General features: G+C 39.9%; 2 protein-coding genes across 2 annotated transcripts; one reads left to right on the forward strand and one right to left on the reverse strand.

Annotated features, from left to right (window-relative positions):
- Positions 1–593: 593 nt before the first annotated feature.
- On the forward strand, positions 594–3430 carry asb11 (ankyrin repeat and SOCS box containing 11; the record flags this gene model as incomplete). The annotated part of the gene is made up of 7 exons (XM_079230924.1): positions 594–690; positions 1102–1181; positions 1274–1381; positions 2292–2442; positions 2522–2656; positions 3021–3209; positions 3291–3430. 7 exons carry the CDS (start codon positions 594–596, stop codon positions 3428–3430), a joined length of 900 nt encoding a protein of 299 aa, XP_079087050.1.
- Positions 3431–11574: 8144 nt separating this feature from the next.
- LOC306748258 (gastrin-releasing peptide receptor-like) lies at positions 11575–14765 on the reverse strand (the record flags this gene model as incomplete). The annotated part of the gene is made up of 3 exons (XM_079231403.1): positions 14319–14765; positions 12389–12740; positions 11575–11889 (listed from the first exon to the last, which is right to left on the reverse strand). The coding sequence occupies exons 1-3, from the start codon at positions 14690–14692 to the stop codon at positions 11575–11577; spliced, it is 1041 nt and encodes a 346-aa protein (XP_079087529.1). The 5' UTR covers positions 14693–14765.
- Between the last annotated feature and the right edge of the window lie 5766 nt (positions 14766–20531).

Below are 20531 nucleotides of genomic sequence, written 5' to 3' on the forward strand. Positions count from 1 at the left end.
GCCAACAATGGGGATTTGCATAGCGTCGTGATTGGAGGTTGAACATTATATTCTGCCTGCAAAAACAACTTGCTTCATGACTTCACGTGGAGAGAGCTAAAACAAAAAAATAAAAGACTTTGTTAAGTATTAAAAGTGTCACAGATGCCTACATGTAGAGCTTATTTCTAGTCAATTCTTTGATTTTCAGTAATCGTAACACTTCTACGATTGGCGAAATATTTTAGGGGCTGAAAATATGTTATAACAGAAGATAGATAACCGTCCACCATCACCCAGCACAGTATATGTACACTGAAACTTCTCCAAGCTTGTCGTCCCTTTCCCTTGTAGCTGTTTGCATGCACATCTTTCAGTGCTTCAGTGAAGGTGTATCGTTAGTACAGGCCCATCCAAAGAACCATTGTTATGCATATACTGTAGACTGTATCCATGGTCTGGGACAAGGGTGGGCGGGAGGTGGCAATGTGGGGGAGGTGGCCAAGGACCCAGATAAGAAAGGGAGGAAGGCCGATTTAAGGTTTGTGCATCTACCTAGACGAGCTTGAGTCCTGGACAGTCTTCGAGGACTCTTCTGTTGTTTCATGTTCATGATGGCTGCGGTTCAAACAGAGGTTCCCCTGTGCTCACAACCTTGGCAGAGGCCCTTGTACATCTATGGGGGATTGGCATGCAACTCACTGATGGCTGGTAAGTTTTTTTCCTTGTCTTTTTTAGCTCTTTCTGCTCAGTTTGGTTGCGTTATGGTAGTATAAGAGTAACAACTAGAATACTTCTGTTACTTTATGAGAAAATGTACAAACCTTCTAGTCAGTGTGGTTCAGCTTTGCATGTAAGTAAGTGTCCTCGTAGTGTTTTGGTTCTTGATTTGAACTTTGCATGTAAATATTGTTCACTGGGCTCTGCAGTAGCCAGCAAAATGTGTGTATTGTTCAGTAAGTTTGGTGTTTGGGGTTGGGGTGAACCTGAGAAACCAGATAAACATCTATTTAAATGAGGTCATCTTAACATTACAATGAACACAATGCAGGATCACTTGGCCAGCGCATCTGTGTGTTTTCTGAACGGAGACATTTTCTGATCTTATTCTCTGTGTCTCAGACTTCTGGTCAGACAGAACTCCTCTCCACGAGGCCGCCTACCAAGGGAGGCTGCTCCAAATGAGAAGCCTCATCGTTCAGGTAAGCGTGGGTTTCCTCTGATGTGTGCACAGGATGCACAGCACAGTCATGGTTGTATCTGACAGCGTTATCCTCTCTGATCTCCCCTGCAGGGCTTCCATGTCGACACGCTCACCATGGACAGAGTCTCTCCTCTCCATGAAGCTTGCCTCGGTGGCCATTATGCGTGTGCCAAGTTCCTGCTGGACAATGGTGCAAATGTAAGAACATTGTATTTTCAGTTTAAAGACGGGCATGTTTTTAAAGTGTTTATGTTTATTTTAGGAATACAAAAATGTATATATTTGGTTATCATACACAGTAGAGGTATTTATCCAGGGAGAAACACTTCAGGATGCAGATGATGGCCAAAGAGAATCATAAAATAGACATTTACAGCTTTAGCCTACTTTAGACAACAAAGTTGTGAATACAGTAAAATGTTATTGTGCCAACTTTAAATGCATCAGAAACAAATTGACTATGAAAGCAAAAAAATAGATACATGATAGTAAGGATTATCTTCATTGTGTATGACTAGTTTGACTCAGACATGTAAAGCCATCTTCAGACACATTGGGACATAAAAAAATAAATAAAAACATATTGTACTTCATTCATCTATTCCATTATCCAAACCGCTTGTCCTATTTAGGCCCGCGGGGGAGCTAGACCCTGGACAGGTCGCCAGTTTATCTCATAGCACATATAGAGACATTCACACTCACATTCACACCTACGGACAGTTTAGACTTTCCAATTAACCTGAGCTGCATGCCTGTGGACTGTGGGAGGAAGTCAGAGAACCCATGATGCCACGGAAAGCACTCGCAAACTCCACACAGATGAACCACCCGGGTTTGGGGATCGAACCCCTCTTGCTGTGAAGTCAGTCCTAGCCACTACACCACAGAGCAGCCCTTAATTCATCCATTTGACTAACTTTTCGAAAAAAACATTCTTAAAACATTTTTTTTTAAAGGAAACTCCACTCACATTAACAACTATTTACACGTCTGAATGAGAACTACTGCACATGTGAACAAAGTTATATAAGGCATTTTGTGGCCTTACGTGAGCTGCCAAAATGTGTCCAGTTTTGTCATATTTTCATTGTATGTCTCCCCGTAGGTGGAGACGGTATCAACAGATGGCGCCACACCTCTGTTCAACTCTTGTAGCAGCGGGAGTGCTGCTTGTCTCAGGCTCATGTTGCAGCACAGCGCCTCCATCCACACGCCCTGCCTGCTGGCATCACCCATCCATGAGGCTGCTAAGAAAGGTGTGTGTGTGTGCAAAGTGTGCAGAGTGTAAAGACACGATTTGTCAGTGCACAGATTCTGATGTTGTTTCTCCATCAGGTCACAGAGAGTGTCTGGAGCTGCTGCTGTCGTATGGAGCTCACATCGACATGGAGTTCCCTGTGGTGGGGACGCCGCTGTATTCTGCCTGCATGGCCCGGGCTGCAGCCTGTGTCAGGGTGCTGCTACACTCAGGTAATGTAATCTGCAAACTCTGCAGTGTTACAACAAGTCAGGAACAATCATAGTTTACAGAGAGCTGTTAGGTCTAAAAAGTCAAATGTATGGAGTGAAAACATGTTTAAAACATGTTTTAAGCCTTGTTTTTTTCACTGCAGATTTCACAATGATACAAATATGAATTATATTCAGAGCACCTTTCAAGATAGGCTACTTAAACCAAAATACATTGGGCAAGCAGTGAGTGTTAACCATAGGAACAACAAGGTAGTACAGAACAATAAATCAAACATTATAGAGTCTCTCATTGTCTTCTCTGTATTTATCAGTGCTACGTGCTACAGGGTGTTTGACCATTTATGTGTGTGTGCACTTGTAGGAGCAGACGTACGAATCGGGTGTGGGCAGGACAGTCCTTTACATGCTGCAGTTCGAGGAGGAGGAGCCAACGTTGTGGATCTTCTTCTGGACTTTGGGGCTGATGAGTGTTGTAGGAACGCAGAGGGAAAAACTCCTCTGGATCTGTCATCGGCAAACAGCGCAGTGAGAGGTGCACTGCAGAGAAAAGGTACGTTCTGGACATTCATGTAAGATACATAAACCCATTTTATTTATTTTAAGGTATAACAAAACTTCTTTTTCTGCCCAGGTCCGTGCTCTCTGTCTCAGCTCTGTCGGATCTGTATTCGCCAAAGTCTGGGAAGGAGTCGCCTCCACAGAGCCTCTGGCCTCTTCCTCCCTCACAGGATGAAGGACTTTCTCCTCTATGAGCCATCTCTGCCCTGCTGAGGCTCTTTGTGTGCCACTGAGGTATCCTTCACATGTGAGCCTTGTCCCTGACTAGCAAGTGAAGAGTATCCCTAGAACCTCGGGTGCACATGGCAGAGAAGAAATACAGAAATATCAAAGAGTTATAATAAATGGTTTAATTAAAGTTCAAATGGTGATACAGTGTACATATACTCAGCTGGCGCAGGTTTTGAAGGTGGCTCCATAACATTCATGTTTTCCGGTACCTGAAGTCCTCACTCCGCCCTCCTCTGTTTACTAACCCAATATTTGACCTAGAAGGAATTGTTATTCAGTTCTATATGTTACAGCTCATGAGAATCGTATTACAGCTCACAGTCATAAACTCTTCACCTCTGCTGGCTGAAATGCAAATCCAATCACTGTCCAGTTCCTTATCTCTTGTCATAAACCACAGGACGAACCACAGGTGGTCCATTCTCTTTGTTCCTTAAGACCAAATGCTCCTTTGTAAAACCCTCAACCACTGTCTGTGTGTAAATGACCTCTGCACTCTCCAGTACAGAGTTCATGTGATCCTCAACAAACTAGTGACTCTGTGACCTGATAAACAATAATTCATCTTAAGCATTGCAATGTACACATGGACATCATTATACAGTAATAAAAATGACCGTAATGTGCATACAATTACAAATCTTTTGTAATAATATCCCTTATTAATTATCATATTTCATGCATTGTAATTTACACATAAACAATTTATTTTACATAGATGTGCAAGTCCAAATGTGACAAACTAAGCTTAAAAAACACTACACAAGGCAAGGCAAAAAAGACATCCAAACTCAGAGAAACAGGACTTTGATGAAAGCGTTGCAAAGTCCAAGATATTCATATTACAGAAACTTAATTGTGTCTTGTATTTTTATACTTTTAATGAAATGCTTTCCATTTCGTGTACTTGGATTTTGCATTATTCCAAAATGTTTTCAAAGGGGATCTCTGGGAAGTCTGTCTACAGGTGATGCTACTGCATGTACAAAGTTGTATACATTTTATGGTTTCAGTGAGAGCTGTGCAGAATCTGGTGTTGCCTTCAGTGATGTCACTTGTCTCAGTGTCTGCTGAAGGCTATATGTTAGAAAATAAAAAAATTAAAACATATTTTTGTTTGCTTGCTTGACCTCTGTTGCCTGCTCCTCAGCTAATGAGGCTATTTGTGGACACTGAGGAATGGAAGTGGTGTGTCATGGTATTCCTGAAGCAGGCAGAATGTCTTCCCAACAAAAGACTACACTGCCGTATAAACCCGTTGAGCTCCCTTCCTGTTTGCTTAAGAAATACCATTACTTTGTAAAGTATCCAGTTTGATTTGGATGCTCATAGGGTAAGTTTGTTTTGGCTATTAATTATGTTCTAGTCAACATGCTACACCTAAATTAAATTCAAAGAACACCAAGACAATTGTAATGTTTTTATTTTGGCACAAATATTACCATATTTATGTATTCAGAAAGGAGAATTTATTTTTTAATAATAATAATTTAAGTGCAAAAACAATGGTTTTGGTTGCAAAAAGAGGAAGAAGGGGGGAAAGGAGGATTTTTTTCTGTAACATGTCACCAGAGCTGGGTAATAATCTATACTGGAAATAAAATAGACTTAGTGTACCTTTACACTATACCGTATAGTCCCTTATTAACGACATTTACTGGACTTAGTCAACAAACCACCCGAGTATATTTCGTATCGGCGCAAACCGTTACACCAGCCGTACTGACTAATGAAGTACTGACAATATGATATATTTATATTTTGTTTTTAATTTTTCTGAAATTGCTTCATGTTGTTATTAATTGCTTATTTCCCAATAAGACGACGGAATAAACAAAAAAGACAAATTGCGTAGACTCTAAATCTGGCCTCAAAGTGATCTGGCTGCCATGGAGCTTTCACATTTTCATTACTCCAAATAAGAAAAGATCCATCACAAATCAGAACATCATTTCTTTGTTTGTCAAGTGCTTCTTTTATTCTACTAGTCATCAATGGATGCTTACAGGAACGTAACATCTTTGCATTGTGAATTTGCATTGCACTCCCAATAGCCCGTGTGTAAATACCTGGGTAGTTTGCTGAATTGATGTATCATAGTCGTTGATTTCCTGTTGCACTTTCCGCACGAGTACTATATTTCCTCCATCTGCAAAAGTTAAAAAAGTAACTTCTATCAGGACGCGGTTAATTGTTATACATCTAGTTGAGGTCTGTTGCTTACTACACTTATGTAACAATCTTGCAAGGAGAACAAAGAGGAATGTTGTATATATGTTGATAGAAAGAGTAGAAATTCTTACCCTGAAAAAGAGATCCAGAGCATCCTGAATAGAGCGAAGTGGGAGGGTTTTCTTTCGTCGATGGACAAATCATGGTACTGCTCTCGCTTGGTCACTACATTGCCACATCTGCAAAACAACATGAAAGTATGAATGAACATGTGTTTTTTCCAGCGTCACCATCAGTTATTGTCAAATACATTATAAAAGACACATTGCAAGGACAAATTCAGGTGACCAAGCAGGAGACAGACCTCACCCTTTGCAGGTGATGGTGTGCTGCTCCTCAAACTCCATGTTGACTGCCACAGGGCAGTAGATGAGGTGAGAACAGGAAGTGCTGCAGAGGTGGCGGTTTAATCAAAATAATCTTTGTTCGTTAGACAATGTCCAATTACATTCGCCAGAATCCATAAGAAAATAAATTCATGTCGAGACTGACATATGGCAGTGGGAAGGATGGTTGATAGTTTGGAATCTTCACTACCTGTTAAATCAGTGAATCCAGTGACGAAGGTTCCTGTTTAAAGCTTTACTTCTGTTCAACAACAACAACGGGATACATTACATCAGTTCCTCTAGAACAAAACTGAACCTGCACATGTGCACTAAACTGAATACTTAACACTACCATGGTGCATGTTGTTAAAGAAGTGTCTTTAAACTACAATCCTAGGCCATGCCAGCTAAATACAGGAGGATTTGGCAGCATCTACACCAGTGGCAAGGACGTTGTACAGCTTTCAAAGTAAAGCTTGTATATATATTTATAAAAGTTTTTACATGGAGGCAAAATTTGATCCCCTGAACATTTTTAACTGCATTTCTGGTATCTTAAGGACGGCAACCAGTAGTACTAAAGGTTGTTCAGAGGAGAGCTCCAACTACTAGGGTTCAGCTAAGGGTGTGAATGTGGGCGCCTGTCCGAAGACGTAGCATGCAGAGGGATTGCAGGAGCTGCCTCTGAAGTGGTGTTAACTCCAGATCTCTCCATTTCAGACAGCTGCTCAAACACATCCCTGAGGACACAGGAGGTAAAAACACGTCAGAGCAAACGCTCACGTAATGCCCACCGACACAAACGCACATCACAATATACGTTTCTATATATGTTTCACCCCTCTATGGTTGACGATGCAGCTTAAAGATTCTAAGCAATCATAATTCATCCAACACACAACAGTGCACCAACTCTGTGCGTAACAAAGAAAAACCCCAGACAGATTGAGGCGGTGAATTAAGGATCGAGCGTATGGGCTCATAAGCTGAGGAAAAAAGACACTCACTTATGCATGTAGAAAAGGATGTAGCCACTGCGGCCCCGGTCTCGCTGTACAGCGACCTCCTCTGTGTACGACACGTCCAGGTCGTTGTACGTAGGCCATGACTACTTCTTCATATCGTACACATCACTGACGTACACTGGTTTACAATCATAGGGCACACGTTGGTACCTCAGCGTTCTTCTTCAGGTTCTCAGCCTCCGCTTCAGTGTAGTCCATGTCCAGCACGTCCTCGTTGCCAGAATCATCATCTGAGCAGAGTAACTCTAAGCAATGAGCACGATTTTACACTCATGCTATCGGCCTAAAACCTTTTGCTTGTGTAAAAAGCAATGGTGAAATTCGATTTAGACCCGTTTTTTGTCAATAGTTTATGCCACATAGAAGTGGTGAACATAATCTGAACGCTGGGACACTGATGATTCATTTGATTTATTAAATTAAGGTCTCCCAATTTCTGGGTTGATACCAGTTGTTACACAGATATGGTGATAAATTAAACAGTATCTTACCACAAAAGAAATTAAAAAGATGAAGAAAAATCCCTCCAAAATATCACATTAAGATCCCAAGAATTGGATAGAAATAGAACCCCTTCAATTCAGATATCTTGAGCTGCGAGGTCAAGGGACCCCTTTGAAAATCACCATGCCAGTCTTCCTTTGCCAAAATTCCAACCCTGTCTCCTACAAATTACGTCCCCCCAGAACTAATACGCATTCCCAATTACGTTTGTTCAGAAACGTATCTCCTCCCTGATTATGTTTGTGTTTGACGTATGACGTACGTTGATTATACACTTATACATTGATTAAACACGTATGTTGATTATACACGTATTTTTGTTTTATTTTTTTTATGTTTGTGTGTTCGTTATGTCCAGTCTACTCCTAACTAAACCGCTATGTCCAGTCTACTGCTTAACTTATAACGCGCTGCACAAAGACAGGATGTTGAAATGGAAGCAGGTTTTCGTGCTTTTTTTGGCAATCTCAGGATACTTTTCCTTGGTTTTAATCCAGAACACCGGCAAAGTGAAGCCTCTTCCTCCCTCACAGGATGAAGGACTTTCTCCTCTATGATCCATCTCTGCCCTGCTGAGGCTCTTTGTGTGCCACATATACTGATGTGTCCTACATATGTGAGCCTTGTCCCTGACTAGCAAGGCAAGTGAAAAATGACATCCAACTCAGAGAAATGGGATTTAGATAAAAGCCTTGCAAGTTCCAAGATATTCGTATTGCAGAAATGTAGTTGTATCAGGTTTTATATTTGTTATACTTTTAATGAAATGCTTTCCATTTCGTGTACATGGATTTTACATTATTCCAAAATGGTTTAGGAAGAATCATCTTGGTTGCACTTAAGAATTAAGCATAAACAAAGTAAAACACAACGTAACAAATATGTAGAACATGTGACTTCTGAATAACTCAGCAAAACTATGGGACGCAAACTGCAATCCCAAACATTAGTCTCCTGGTTGAAATCATTTGAGTACTTGCAAGGGGAGTTTCTTCTACATTGCTATGGGGATCGCCCTTATAGTCATCCTGCTATACCTGCACACATGTCTATCCTCTGCGCTTCCTACAATAAAATCCACTGAACTGAGGATCCTCTCTGCCCATATTCTTTGACCAGTATATTCATATCTGCCAGCCCAAACTTATTCAATTTTCTTCAAAGGTCACATCCTTTATTATACCATCAGTCAAAAGAGTAATCGATGGACTTTAAATAAGGAAACAGCAAGATAGCGGAAACCATTTTGTGAATTAAGCTTAGTGTTTTATATCGTTTTTAAAGTTTAGGGACTTACACAATAGGTTCAAAACAAACAAAGACCTGTTAAGAATAAGCCCAGATTGTGTAACACGGTCAAATCTGATACATTTAAGGATTGAAGGAGAAGGCAGAGTCAAGCAAGTATGTGAAACTTTAAAAACAGCAGCAAAACAAAAATTATCTGATGAACTGAGGGATGGAGTTTTGTAGGCGGCGCTGCTGAAGGGGAATTAATTTCCAGTCTTCAAATGCCACCCCGAAAGGTCACCTCTACAGAGCCCCGAAAGATCTTGTTTGATCTGATTTAACTTGACGTTTCTTTACCTAAACGGCAAAGAAAAGCCTTCAGCAAAAGTTCAGAAACAGGGATATATGTTGTGATTCTGGGTGTTTGTTTGTGTGGGTGATGATGGATTTCCTGCTGTTTTGTCTGGAGTCAGCGGACACATGCCGCAGCTGTAACAAAGTATTTCATCTTGTACAAAGCGACCTCTGAAGGTGTTGAAAACAGAGGGCACGTGAGATTAAACAATCTGACATTTTCTCTGAAGCCACGGCTCACAGTGGGTTTATACTGAGGGGGCAGGTTAAATACAAAGAGGTCTAATGTAATACAACTCATAATTCTATGAATATAATACCTCAATGTTGAGCTCCATTCATTTCACCTGTTGTCTAAAGGTCAGATATGCAGCAGAGCCACAGACCTGTGATTCCAATCAATTCAGATATATATATATATATATATATATATATATACATATATATATATATATATATATATATATATATATATATATATCACAAAACCCTCTCATAAAAGGGACGAGCAGAGGAGACGATCAACTGAACATAAATATCAACATATTCATGGTGAATACAAATGATACAAAACAACAAGTTTACAGTGTGACTACATGTGACTACACTGTTAGACTACTATCTCCAATATATTATTAGAGCTTAGACCATTTGTCATTCAACACAAAAATGAATCAGCAATAGTGTCAATAATCTTTCAGGTACTTTAACAAGAAACAAGTCTCAACGTTTACAGCCATGCTAGATGCTCTGTGAAGCAATGTTTTGAGTGAACATGCTTGTGTTTACATGATCAAGGTGACAATGCTAACATGCTGATATTTAAGAGGAGATGTTTACCTTGTTCATCATCTAAATTTAGCATGTTTAGCATGCTCACGGTTGAGGCTGATGGGAGTATCATTATTTTTGTAAATCATTTATTGGACAAATTTACATTTTATACCTGAAGATGGAGCTAGATGAATAACCAGAGGATCACCAAAGTTAGTACAATTCATCCCGAGGGGGGCATACATGTCTGGACTAAAGATCATGGCAATTCATCCGAGAGTTATTGAAATGAGAAGTGAAGAACGCCCGACAGCCACGGGGCAAGTCTGGCTAAGAATGATGCATATTCACAGTTTTCTTTTTGTTTTTTAAGTCCTTTTATATGTGTTATATCACTGTGAAAGAATATTTTTGTTTTGTTTTCGACTATTGGTTGCTTGGGCTTTGGAAAACTGTGACATTTTGTAGAAGACTAAACAATTATTGATTATTCACAACAAAAATAATATTTGAATCAATATTGCTAATCAATTTTAGTTGCAGTCCATATTACACAATAAACAAATGTAGAAATTAACAAATGGTTGCTAACACTTATAAATACAAAAGAATAGCCAACTAACAGACCATTTACGAACACATATTATTTAACAGAAACATCTTTTTGTAAAGAATTCAACATTTTACAATTTTAATAACTTGACAATTGAAATTTGTAATAACTTGACATTTGACCATTACTAATAATTTGACATTTGACAATTCTAATAACTTGACATTCGACCATTTTAATAACTTGACATTTGAAAAGTCTAATAACTTGACATTTTGACAAACATTCTTATCAGGCCAGTAACACTTCTACTAAATAGAACTGTGGCTGTTAAGAGAATTAAAACCGTAAATGTCAGAGGAACCTTCTGCTTTATTTCCAGCAGTATCCATCTTACAGTAAATATGCACAATAAAGCCGACAGCTGGGTTTTCATGCATGGTTTCTACCGCAAATAACAGTTGATCAAATACATTTTTTTTTACAGTCAGTAAAGAAATATTAAAGATTTTTTCTAAACAATTTGTTGATTTTATTATCTCATTAATTCAAACAAATTGCACGTGTTCTGGCACATGTGCAAAGAGTAAGTACAATTGTCTACAATTTGCACAATAACCTTGCACGTCAAAATTATTTATTGATTCTCAGTGAAATTGTTTTGCTTTTCACAACTTTTAAGCACTCTTTCATCATTTGAGCCATCACATGCAAAATGATCCATTCATCTGTCAGACGTACATGTATAAATCATAAATATCTACGAAATGGTGTTACCCACAGTGAGGAGGTGTTTGTTTTTAAGGATGTCATTTTGTGGCAAATATTCTATGGTGACTTTATCAAAGGTAAATATTATGTTTACAGTACATGTAGCACATTGCTACACAAATACATTCACTGTATTCATGTAAATGTGAATATCTTTGTTCTGTGCACGACCGGGGCTTCCACGAGGATAGTTGACAGCTGAACACTTATTATACTCATATTACATTATTTCAAGGTGTTTTGGCAAACAAAAGGTAAATGAGAAGTGATTATGAAGATAGGCATATGGAATGACTTGACAACAAGGCCAAATGATTGCAACAGGTTGACCAAAGCAGAGGGACACAGTCGCTTTCAGACGGTGGTTATGTTTGTGCTCCCACTGCTCTGACTGTACAAGCGTCTGGGAGAAGTGCAGCACAGAAGCTGCTTGTTGAAGTGTTTCCTGAAGCTTTTGCTCATCAGGTAGAGGGCAAATGGGTTCACACAGGAGTTGGTGAAGGCCAATATACGGGCGCACACGCTGGCGATGAAGTGGCCCAGCGTCGTGTCCACCTGGTCGTAGTGGTAGGAGCGGTACAGGTAGACCACGTGACTGGGCAGCCAGCAGACGGCAAACAAGCCGACAAACACCAGCACAGTTTTGGCCAGACGCTTTCTGGACTTGATCTGACAGAAGAGAAGAAAGAGATCAGCTTCTACAATTGTACAGACATTCATGGTTCCCAGAGGATGAATCCCAATGACCCTGGTGATCCCTTTCCCCTATAGCGCCAACAGCAGCTTAACAATTATGTCTTTACTGCTAGCAAAACGCCTAATTTTACAACAATGAAAATGTGAGTAGCCTCATATTCCAGTTGTGTTCATTGTTTTGTGTTTGCTGCTTGTTCTACTAATGAAATTGAACCACAACTATTTTGTTGATACAATTGCAATATAATTCCACCATTAATACCATTTAGTATAGACATTCCCCCTACAAATAAATAACATTTCAATCAGTACATTTCAATCAGTATCAGCTGTGCTGCTAATTTTCAATGTTATTGTTAAGATGGTGAACTCAGTAAAGTTATCATTGTTAGTGAGTTTTGATGTATAGATCAATTCAATAGATCAACACTGTCAATAAGATAAATCAATATAAAGGAACCTCCAATCAGACCTGTCTCTGGAGGTGCAGCTGTCCTTCAGCAGGGATGTCCACAGAGCTCCGGATCAGACTGCGAGCGATGAAGTAGTAGTACACAGATATGACGAGGAGGGGGATGATGTAGAAGATGAAGAAGGAGGCGGTTGAGTGGATTTTTGGGTGCATCTCTCCGGCATGGGGGAAGGGCGCACAGGTCACAAACGTCTCATTGGTGTCGCTGGTGGTGAAGGTGTGCAGGTCGGAGAAGACAGCTTCAGGAATCGCCAGAGTCAGAGAGAGCAGCCAGATGGCCCCGGCTCGGAAACAGAAACTGAGTGTAGGTCTGGACCTGTGGACGTCCAGAGGTCTGACTACTGCTTTGTACCTGAACAGAGAAAAGAGCATCACTGCAACTTGTTTTGCCACTGTATGGAAGGACTCATCGCCTCATTATAAGCTTCTTCATCATGCACGTATTTAAAGGCAGCTGCAGAAAGATGTTATTGTGTTGTGGAGGACAGATGATCTTTGTTATTTATCTGACCGTAGATTATATACTGTAGATGAGAAAATTTCAATTAGGCTTTGAATGAAAGGACACAGGAACCTAGATGATATTACCGAGGATGAGTTACAGATCATGAGGACGGTTTATTAATCTTAACTGTTACATATTTGGGTTGTTTTGCTCCCAGAAGCTAAGAGCTGCTGAAGAGCTTTTGGATCCTTTCGTATTGCTCCTTTTATATACATTCAGTCTGGAGAAGGAGCAGCATCTACACCATTATGTTGTGAAAAGGACAGAAAATACAATTTAATTGTTAAGTAGGAGAGAGCGATGTCGGCTGGGAGACTCTTATTGACTCAAAGTAACCTTCAATCACAGACTACCACGGACTACTTAAACAGTAATTACAATAATTGTATCCCCCGGCAGATGTGGTGTCTGCAAACAATGTATCAAGATTTACAGAGAGTACAACCAAAATGTGAAAGGCTCAATTTGGTAATTGTACAAGGAAATTCTGCCTCCCTGGAACAGTTGGGACACTGTGGCTAGAAATAAGTAATCATTTAAATTGAAAAAAACTAAATTGCATTCTAAATTGAAACACCTTACAAAGTCACCTGTTCACAGATTTCTTTGAGAAAAAGAAAACACTTGTACAATTATTATATTTTTTAGATTACTGATATATGGCAATTTGCTGTCTTCCCAGTCTTCGTTTCTGTGGCGGTCAGCACTGCTAATGCAGCAAGCTGACTAACTTAATTATCAAGCTATCGCAGCGGGGCTAATTATGGCATAATCACTGATATACCAAATCTAAATGCATTTATCAGAGGAGCAGAATATGATCAGGGGGCAGAAAATGGGTTTCTCAGTGGCTGCCACTTGAGAAAACATTCACTCAGTGACACACAGTGGGTCTTATTCAATTATGAAAAACCCGTGTCTGTTTTTTGTTCACTTGTTGTTTATTTATAACGAGGTAGAAACAATAAACAACACTGCCCCAACCCTCCCATGGAGAGCAGACACGTTTTAAAGTCATGAGCTAGGATCCAGAGATGGGCCAGAGAATAAGCTTCCCAGCAGCCTATGTGTTTTGTATGTGACAGAGCTAAAAATAATATGGTGGAAGAAAAATAAACTAAACAGCTCAAATTGACTTGCAATGCTGTAGATTTCAAAACTGAACAAAGAAATGGTAAATGGTCAGAAGACCTCTCCCTGATTACAGGGAGAACATTATGAAAGCCCATTTACGCCAGTAAAAAAAACATTTAAATAAAAAGTCATAATATCAAATGTCTCTAAGATTTCTGGTGAAAAAGAAAGAAAGAAAAAGTCAGCGCCACTGAAGCACATGCACTTACTATCTCATAATGATGACTTTTTATCTCATAATTTCGACTTTCTATCTCATAATTTCCATTTTTTTCTGCGTAAGCACCCTACCGGTCAGCGGAGAGCGCGGTGAGGGTGAACACGGAGATTCCCACCGAGGTGAGCTGGATGAACGGAATCACTTTGCATCCAACGCGGCCAAAGAGCCACTTGTCCACCAGGTACCGGCTGGCGTCCACCGGGGCGCACGTCACCAGCAGCAGCACGTCCCCCAGAGCCAGACTGGACAGGAACAAGTTGGGCACCGTGCGCATGGACTTCACCATCAGACACGTCCTCAGTAACGTGACATTTCCCACCAGACCCACGACGATGATGATCCCGTAGACCGCAGCGATGGAGATGCCAGGGAGCCAGATGTGGTAGTGGTGCTGCTCACCTGTGGAAACGTTGAGAAGCAGAACCCTGCTGTCCTCTGGGCTCATAACGAGGGCGAAGTCTACAGGGAGAGGACGGATGTGTTCAACAGGAGAGTCTGCTGTATCCTGGTGCGTTTGGGGACTGACTTTATAAACTATGTGACTTCTGCTGCTGCTCGCGTCATTTTACGCGCTACAGGCTGTACGCGCTCTGTGGAGAGAAACAATATCGACAGGGAATAGACAGATCTATTTCAACCTTATTGTTGAGATGTAAACTCTCCTAAATGTATGAATGTATTGGCACATATGCACAAGTGTTCTGTAAAATGTTCACGCGGACACAAAGTGGTCCCCTTGATAGGATTTGGAGTTATCGTTTCTTCAGGGTACATTCGGGTGGACCGTGTTTTAGATACTATAGTGGAAATAGTTTGAAGTTCGTATAAAGAGACAGGCTGCATTTGTAAATTATGAAATGACCCATTAGCTTGTCCTATCATATAGTTACATGTTGTCTTTGGTGTCCTTTACTATTTATGACAGTTGCATTGGAACAGGACATCTTCAGCTGTCTCGGACGCTGTTTTCACTTCAGTATTAACTCTAGAAGTCTCATCATGAAATCATGTCTATACATGATTCAGTACTCCATTACAACAATGAACTGCACTCTATGTAACAATGTGCCAATACACATAAACCTATCATACCTCAGGCTGCTCATGTCCCCAATGCTGTACCCCATGCTGTGCACGTGACATATAGGACTACTCTGCTGGTATACTGTGGTGTGACGGACCCTGCTTCCTCTTTGCGTGTGCTGCATCAATGAACTCAGAGGAGCCTGGTTGCAGTCCCAAAGCCAGATCTGGAGCCCCTTGGCCCAGTGCTCCACAGGGTGTAAAGGCTCCAGCTTCGCCCTCCCCACTCCCAGCGCCTGTGACCCTCCTGCAATGTCCAAGCACACCAACATGAACACTGTTGATTTCTGATTTATTTTGTGTCTGTGTGTTTTTGTCATGTTTCACGGCCCGGGTATGACAATGATCAGTGAAGTGAAACAGTATAAGACAAGAATAGCCCCTGACCTTCAGTGGTCATTTTAACTAAAAGAGGTCAAACCCGTATGGTTTAATGTTCAAAATGTCTCAAACCTATAATTTGATAAAGGTCTCTGCTTCACACATGGAGACATGTTTGCTTGTGCATCAGATGGTGCCAATGGGCTCAAAATCATTTTCTAATATAAATGCTAATTGAGTTCTCCTGTATCAAAGCATTAGATAACACGGATGACAATATGCTTCTTAAACCAATTTGATTTTCCAGACTCTTCTGTTGCCAAATGTGATTTCAAAGAACAAAATGGCTGCAGACTTGTTCATTCTCAAAAGTATTTCCTCCCCAATGTGTGGGTGGGGAAATAAACTTCTGAGAAAAACGGCCATCAAAGTAAAATGCCAAAAAAAAAAAAATAATAATGTTTTTCACAGCTCTGAATGCAACTGCATACACTTCTGTTCTTCCTTCATCCCAAAACGACCCCCGCACCCACTCTATTATTCTCACCCTCCGTGTCTTTCCATACAAAAATGAACACATAGAAATCTCGGTTCATTTTGCATGAACTTTCTGTTCTTTTAATGGTCATAAATGTAATTAGTTCGATATTGATAAGATGACCTTTGCTTCCACATGTATATGTTCCTTTGGCACTATTCCTCTTTTTATCTCTTGAATTGAATACAAATGTATTTTAATTTAAAATGTGACAATAGCTCAACTCGGATAACCACTTTAATCATCTTGGAAATTATTAAATCTGCAGTAAACATGTCTGATACCTGTTACCTGTGATACATCTGAATATGTGTTTGGTGGTTTTAAACAGAGTGATGCATCATGTTATATTCTATGATATTTTTGTGGTGTGTGTAATGTACTTTAAAGTAGCAAAGTAAAAGTACTTGTTTTGCAGAAAAATGTTCCTGATACACTATCATTTTGATAGATGTATAGTGATTTGGTTCGTAGTGGTTTAGTGGTTTCCAACCTAAGGGCCAGGGCCTTCCAAAATCTGAAGAGAAATCAGAGGGGACATGAGAAGGTTTACGGGACCAAAACGAAGAAAAAACTCAGTTCTCTACATTTGGTTTCATTATTGGGAAAAATCTTTATAAATTATTATTGGATAGTTTGTCCTCTTTGAAACCAGGTGAAAGGCTTTGAGGGGGAATGTATTTATTGTTGAATCAGTTTAATCTTCAACAATGTGTTATATTTCAATCAGAATCAGAATCAGAATCAGAAACCGTTTATTTGCCAGGAATGTTTACACAAACAAGACATTTTTCTAGGCGGAAGGTGCAAACATTAGACACGAGACGTTAGACGAGACAAACAACAATCAATGACAACAACAGTGCAATGATATTAAATCAAGTATAAGATAAAGTGCTCAGACAAACAGATAACGTTAATGCAAGTGTATGTTAAAGTGACGTGTGTTTAAGTTAAAGTGTATGTTAAGTGGCATGAGTGTTTAAATATGAAGTGTGCAGGGAAGTGACCGGTAAGAGGAAAGAAAAGAATGAAAAAATAGTCAGAAAAATAGTCCTGGGGTGAAAAAAATTCTGAAAAATTGTCCTGGGGGTGAAAAAATAGTCCGAAAAATAGTCCTGGGGGTGACAGAATCAGTCAGTGGGGGACCCGGGCTCTGTTGATGAGCCCGACTGCCGACGGGAAAAAACTGTTGGTGTGGCGTGAGGTCTTAGTCCTGATGGACCTCAACCTCCTGCCAGCGGGAAGGGACTCGAACAGGTTGTGTCCAGGGTGAGAGGGGTCAGCGAAAATCTTCCTAGCTCGCTTCAGAGTCCTGGAAGCGAACAAGGGACGGCAAATTGCAACTAATCACTCTCTCAGCAGAGCGGATGATGCGCTGCAGCCTGGCCTTGTCCTTGGCAGTGGCTGCAGCGTGCCAGACGGAGAGCAGAGGATGGACTCAACGATGGCAGTGTAGAATTGCACCATCATTTTCTTTAGCAGGTTTAATTTTTTCAGCTGCCTCAGGAAGAACATCCTCTGCTTGGCCTTCTTTGTGATGGAGCTGATGTTCAGCTCCCACTTGAGGTCCTGGGAAATGATGGAGCCCAGGAAGCGGAAGGACTCCACAGCATCGACAGGGGAGTCACACAGGATGAGAGGGGCGGGTGGGGCTGCATTCTTTCTGAAGTCCACAACCATCTCCACACACATGCTACAAAAATGTAGCATGTGTTTATTTTTAAATGTTCAATCGCAATCTACAAATTAACTACAACTGTCAGATGAATGTAACACCAACAAAAGGACAACATTTCCATCTGAAATGTAGAAGAAACTGGAGTAAATGTATAAAGTGGCAATAGAGGAAAATATTGAGGTAAAGTACAGTACTTCCGTAAATGTACTTAAATGCTAAGTTAAAGGCCTACAAATAAATAAATAAAGATATTTCAGTGTGCATTTGTTGGACAAAAATGGTCGTTAATGCTAAATTAACATTGACAACCATTTTTAACTTTCTCCTTCAGCACCATGGATAGCAGCCCGCTGTCCTTGGCTTCTGTCGCCACCTGGTGGGGAAGATGCTGAACAGAAAGCAGAGAGAATAAGAAAGAGTTGATATTAGGTTGAGAAATGAGTTGTTCTTGTAGTGACATACAAAGCTTGAAATGCATGTGCCATCTTCATAGGCTACTGTTTACCACAGGGCTGTGATCTGGATATTAGAAATACTGAGGTCATGAGGTCAAGCACCGCCAGTGAAACCCTCCACACACTAACTCGCTGGCTCTAGAGATGGCAGTTTCAAAATATCTCAACTACCACGACATGGATGACATTAGATTTTGTACAGATATTGAATAAATCCTAATGACTTTGGTGATCTTTTCGCACCACCTTAAGATTTTCAACTAAAATATCTCAACAAATATATTAATAAACTAATATTTTGGTTTCGGGTTTTAGTTTAAAACTGGCTCCTGCTCTGTGATGAATGTCTACAATCAGTTTAAAGTCCTGTCGGGGACTGTTTGTTTCCTGGTCCATCTCCTGCAGGAGTCAGTCATCTCTGTGTCTTTGTGAATGGATCCTGGCCTCCTGCTGCTCTGTTCACTGACCTGAAACTGTGATCAGAGTGGGATAAATAGAACTGTGGTGGAACTGTATGGGGCAATGGGGTAATTGGTCCTGTCTAAAAATCTGTCTCCTCTCAGAGTATGTTCGACTGTAGGTTTGTGTCGAATGTTTTTGGGGTCAGTTTAAGAATGTCATTTTCTTTTGCTCCTCAGTTCTAACTCCAGTCGGCGGAGGACTCCTTCACACACATTTGATGATGAGGCCTTAAAAACTAATTTCTATCATTTGGGTATGATGATATCTCTCTGAGGGAAAAAGGATTGAGCACCTTGGAAACTGAAAATGCTTTGGGCATAGTTTTGGACATAATCATGGCTTATGATGGTAAAAACATCTTTGAATGATAACCCCAAATAGTTTCCGAATGCCGACTAAGCATTTATGAACTGTGTTTGTCTTTGTGCTGCATTTGTAATCTGATCTAATTTCCACAACAAATTATTATTACTATTGTAATAAATAAAGTTTCCGGAAGTACAATACAAATAAGGGTTTTTGTTTTCAATATAACATCATTGTATTTAACTGCGTTCACAGTCTAACATAATGACCATAAATCATGTGATCTATGTGAAAAGCATTATCTTTTCAACATAAATCAGGGTATCTCAGACAATACTGTGACTTTAGTCTATTTTATTATGATTTGTGTGTTTTATTTCATCTTGATTAAATAGCAATATGGCATAACAGAGAAATAAGAAAACATCATCTCATCAATGACATTTCACATACAGCACATCTGGTCTTGGGTAAAGAAAAAGATCAAATACAGTATATCCATTTGAATACATGTATCTAAGAAAAGAGAAAATAGAATAAATGGACAATGAAAAGCTTATTTTGCTGGGTCCTCCTTACACACATAATTACAATAAACTTAAGGTAAACAAATAAGGCACAAAAATATGGTAACAGAATTGCACAATCAGTGTATAACGTGCACTACGCATTGCTACAATATTCCAAGTATGGTCGTGACATGAAGTCACAGCAGCAGCCGTTCAGTGATGTGTGTGTGTGTGTGTGTGTGTGTGTGTGTGTGTGTGTGTGTGTGTGTGTGTGTGTGTGTGTGTGTTTCTGTCTGTCTGTCTGTCTGTCTGTCTGTCTGTGGGTAAAATAATAAACATAAAAGCAGTACAAGAACATGCAACATATGAAGCAAATGTGGTAACAAAACACCACATATTAAACCGTCTATGTAATCTATAATACAAAGTACAATATATATATATAAACATATATATATATATATATATATATATATATATATATATATATATATATATATATATATATATATACACACACACACTATATACACATAGCGAATGGGAATTGAACCCCCGACGCTCTTAGTACACGACAACAGCTCTAACCTCTGGCTCAAAGCATTCTTAGTTGAAAAAAAGATGTAATACTGTGCCATCAGTGTCTGATTTAATATAGAATATATACAATTCAGTTTATGAACTTACACTTATATTTGATTGAATATGTATTAATTAACTATTTTTTCAGGATTTTTGAATGGCTACTTTTACATATATTTAAAAAAATATATCATGTACCCCCTGGAGTGCCTTCACGTACCCCCATTTGAGAACCACTGCTCTAGCCCAATTAGTATGACATGGGCTCTTCTCACTGGCTAAAGACTTATCGCGAGCACACATCGCCTCCTGGAGACCGCAGCGCCTTGTGCGCCCCCAATCGGCTC

Source organism: Taurulus bubalis (assembly GCF_910589615.1).
Source record: "Taurulus bubalis genome assembly, chromosome: 15".
Taxonomy (NCBI): Eukaryota; Metazoa; Chordata; class Actinopteri; order Perciformes; family Cottidae; genus Taurulus; species Taurulus bubalis.